General features: G+C 38.2%; 1 protein-coding gene across 1 annotated transcript; it reads left to right on the top strand.

Moving 5' to 3' along the window:
• The first annotated feature begins 1025 nt into the window (after positions 1 to 1025).
• On the top strand, positions 1026 to 1688 carry LOC307062202 (small ribosomal subunit protein eS7-like). The gene has a single exon (XM_079717746.1). It carries the CDS (start codon positions 1069 to 1071, stop codon positions 1648 to 1650), a length of 582 nt encoding a protein of 193 aa, XP_079573872.1. The 5' UTR covers positions 1026 to 1068; the 3' UTR covers positions 1651 to 1688.
• The last annotated feature ends 1999 nt before the right edge of the window (positions 1689 to 3687 follow it).

The following is a 3687-nucleotide window of genomic DNA, read 5'->3' as shown; positions in this document are numbered from 1 at the left end:
TGGAGTTAGAGCTAGTAAGCCAACAAAGGAGATAAAATGGAAAAATAAAAATATTTAGTTAATCCAAAAGAAGGACGAAGAAGAAGGGGAATGAAGAAAAGATGAGACAAATGGAAAATAAACAACAAAGTGGTAGATATAAACCTATACAAATCCATATTCATAGTAAATGGTTAATGGTCTCAACACCTCAATTAAAAGACCAAAATTCTCAGATTGGATAAAAAAGCAAGAGACAACTATATGCTTTAAATAAAGGACACAATTTAAATATAAAGACACAGATTAAAAATAAATTAATAAAAAATAAATTCCATGCTAACATTAATTAAAGGAAAGCTGTGGTAGCTGTAACAATTTCACACAAGGTAGATTTCAGAGAAGAGAATATTACCAGGGATAACAAAGGTTACTTCATAATGATGAAGGGGTCAATTTATCAATAAGACATAACAATCCTCAATATGCACCTAATAATAGAGCTTCAAAATACATGAAGCCACAACTGATAGAAGTGCAGGGAAAAATAAACAAATCCACAATTATAATCAAAGATTTTGGCATCCCTCTCTCAATAACTGATAGAACAATTAGAAAATCATGTAGGCTATAGATGTGAACACAATTATGAATCCACTTGACCTGATTGATATTAATTCAAAACAGATCATATACCTAAATGTAAAACCGGAAACTATGGAACTTCTAGAAAAGAAGTTAGGAAAAAACACTGGAAACACGGGTGAGGCAAAGATTTTCTAGATACGACACCTAAATCATGAGCCATAAAAGAACAAATTGATTAATTAGACTTCATTCAAATTAAAGTCTGCTCTTCAAATGACAATGTTTAGAGAATGAAAAGCTAAGCCACAGACTGAGAGAAAATATTTGCAAAGCATATGTCTGATGAAGGACTTGAATCCAGAAAATACAGGAAACCCTCCAAACAATAACAGGAAAACCAACAACCCATAAAAAAATCAGCAAAAGCTCTGAAGACTCTTCCTAAGCCTACCGGAGTCGGTGGCGGCAGCGAGCGTCAGCCGCTTGGTCAAGGTGCTGGCCATGTTCAGTTCCAGCGCAAAGATCGTGAAGCCCAATGGCGAGAAGCCGGACGAGTTCGAGTCGGGCATCTCCCAGGCCCTCCTGGAGCTGGAGATGAACTCGGACCTCAAGGCCCAGCTGCGGGAGCTGAACATCACGGCCGCCAAGGAAATTGAAGTTGGTGGCGGTCGGAAAGCTATCATAATCTTTGTTCCCGTTCCTCAACTGAAGTCTTTCCGGAAAATCCAGGTCCGGCTCCTGCGGGAGCTGGAGAAGTTCAGCGGGAAGCACGTTGTCTTTATCGCGCAGAGGAGAATTCTGCCTAAGCCAACTCGAAAAAGCCGTACAAAAAATAAGCAGAAATGTCCCAGGAGCCGCACTCTGACAGCCGTGCACGACGCCATCCTGGAGGACTTGGTTTTCCCAAGTGAGATTGTGGGCAAGAGGATCCGCGTGAAGCTGGACGGCAGCCGACTCATAAAGGTTCATTTGGATAAAGCACAGCAGAACAATGTGGAACACAAGGTTGAAACGTTTTCTGGTGTTTATAAGAAGCTCATGGGCAAAGATGTTAATTTTGAGTTCCCAGAGTTTCAGTTGTAAACAAAAATGGCTAAATAAAGTATTATTCACAAAAAAAAGCTCTGAAGAAACATTTCATCATTAACCATTAGAGAAATGCAAATGAAAACTACAATGATATACCACTTCACAACTTTTTAAATAACTGCAATTAGAAGAGACTGAACATATTGAAAAAGGACATAGAGGAAATAGAAATCTCATTTTCTGCTGGTGGGAGGGTAAAATGATACAACCACTTGCAGAGACAGTTTTCAGTTTCTGAAGAAAGTACACATACACATGTAGGATCCAACCACTCCACTCCTACGTATTTACCCAACAGAAAAGAAAGGATATATCCATACAAAGTCTTGACAGAACTGTTCATAGTAGCTTTATTTGCAAAAGCCCAAACCAGAAGCAACCCACATGTCCATTAACAGGGGAATGGTAACAAAATTGCAGCATATTCATACAATGGAATACCACTCACCAAAACAAAAGGAAGGAACTACTGATACATAGCGACAACATGGGCAAATCTCAAAGTATTTACACTGAGTGAAAAAAACCAGATGAGAAAGAGTACATACTTTTATTTATATAAAATTGTAGGAAACACCAACTAATTTACAGTGACAGAAAGCAGATCAGGGGTCACCTGGGGGAGGTGAAGGGGTGAGAAGGAGGGATCACTAAGGGGCATGGGGAGACTTGGGGATACATATATATAACATATGTTTAGTATCTTGATTGTGGCAATGTTTCACTGGTGTATACATATGTCCAAACACCAAATAACACAATGTAGATATGTATATTTTATTATATATCTGTTATATCTGAATGAAATAGTTTAAGAAAATAAAGAAATTGTGAAACTTATTAGTGACATTATAGTTGCAAAGAAATCTAACCTGGCTATGCAGGCAGCCTCCCTAAGGACTGTGTAAGTGACTGTTGCAGTCCTTCTCTGCCAGAGTGTGTTCGGGTAGAGGGTCCAGAGAACCCCTCTTCTGCCTACCCTGCAGACAGAAAGTAGTTCTCTTTTATTGCTACGTTCAACCCTATGGCCTGCAGCCTCCACTCTGCTGTGCTAAAGACAACGATCCCCATATTGGACCATCTGAGGTGCTGCAAGCCCCTCCTTAAGGAAGTGTCACGAGCTGTGGCCTACCCCTTCTGTCCTCCTGGCACCCTAGTTCTCGGCTCAAGTTCAGCAGTGAATACACGTCTATTTTATGACTGAATGAACAAATGAATGCTTAATGTAAAAAACACAAATGTCCAGGTGATTCTACTACTTAATAATATGCACAGTATGAACAGGTTGTAATCTAAATCTTAATTCTAAGAAAGTTATTTAGAATTAGCAACATATTTGCCTTCATAAAAAATGAGAGCTAACATTTATCATACATCTGCTATGCTAGACACTTTTCTTTTTTAAAAGCATTTTTAAAATTGAAGTATAGTTAATTTACAATGTTGTGTTAGTTTCAGGTGTACGGCAAAGTGATTCAGATATAGTTCCCTGTGCTCTACAGTAGGTCCTTGTTGTTTATCTCTTTTATACATGGTAGTGCATATATGTTAATGCGAACCTCCTAATCTATCCCCCACAGCCCCACCCGCTATCCCTTCTGGTAACCATAAGTTTGTTTTCTATGTCTGTGAGTCTACTTCTGTTTTGTAAATAAGTTCATTTTTATCATTATTTAAGTTCCATAGATAATTGATATCACATATTTGTCTTTCTCTGACTTACTTCACTTAATATGATCATCTCCAGGTCCATCCATGTTGCTGCAAATAGCATTATTTCATTATTTTTATGGCTGAGTAATATTCCATTGTATATATATACCACATCTTCTTTAGCCATTCATCTGTTGATGGACACTTAGATTTCTTTCATGTCTTGGCTGTTGTGCATAGTGCTGCTATGAACATTGGGGTACATGTATCTTTTCAAATTAGAGTTTTCTCCAGATACATTCCCAAGAGTGGGATTGCAGAATCATATGGCAACTCTATTTTCAGTTTTTTAAGGGACCTCCATACTGTTCTCCATAG

Source organism: Hyperoodon ampullatus (assembly GCF_949752795.1).
Source record: "Hyperoodon ampullatus genome assembly, chromosome: 13".
Lineage (NCBI taxonomy): Eukaryota > Metazoa > Chordata > Mammalia > Artiodactyla > Ziphiidae > Hyperoodon > Hyperoodon ampullatus.
Note: the sequence above shows the minus strand (reverse complement) of the source record. Positions and strands in the feature narration are given on the sequence as shown.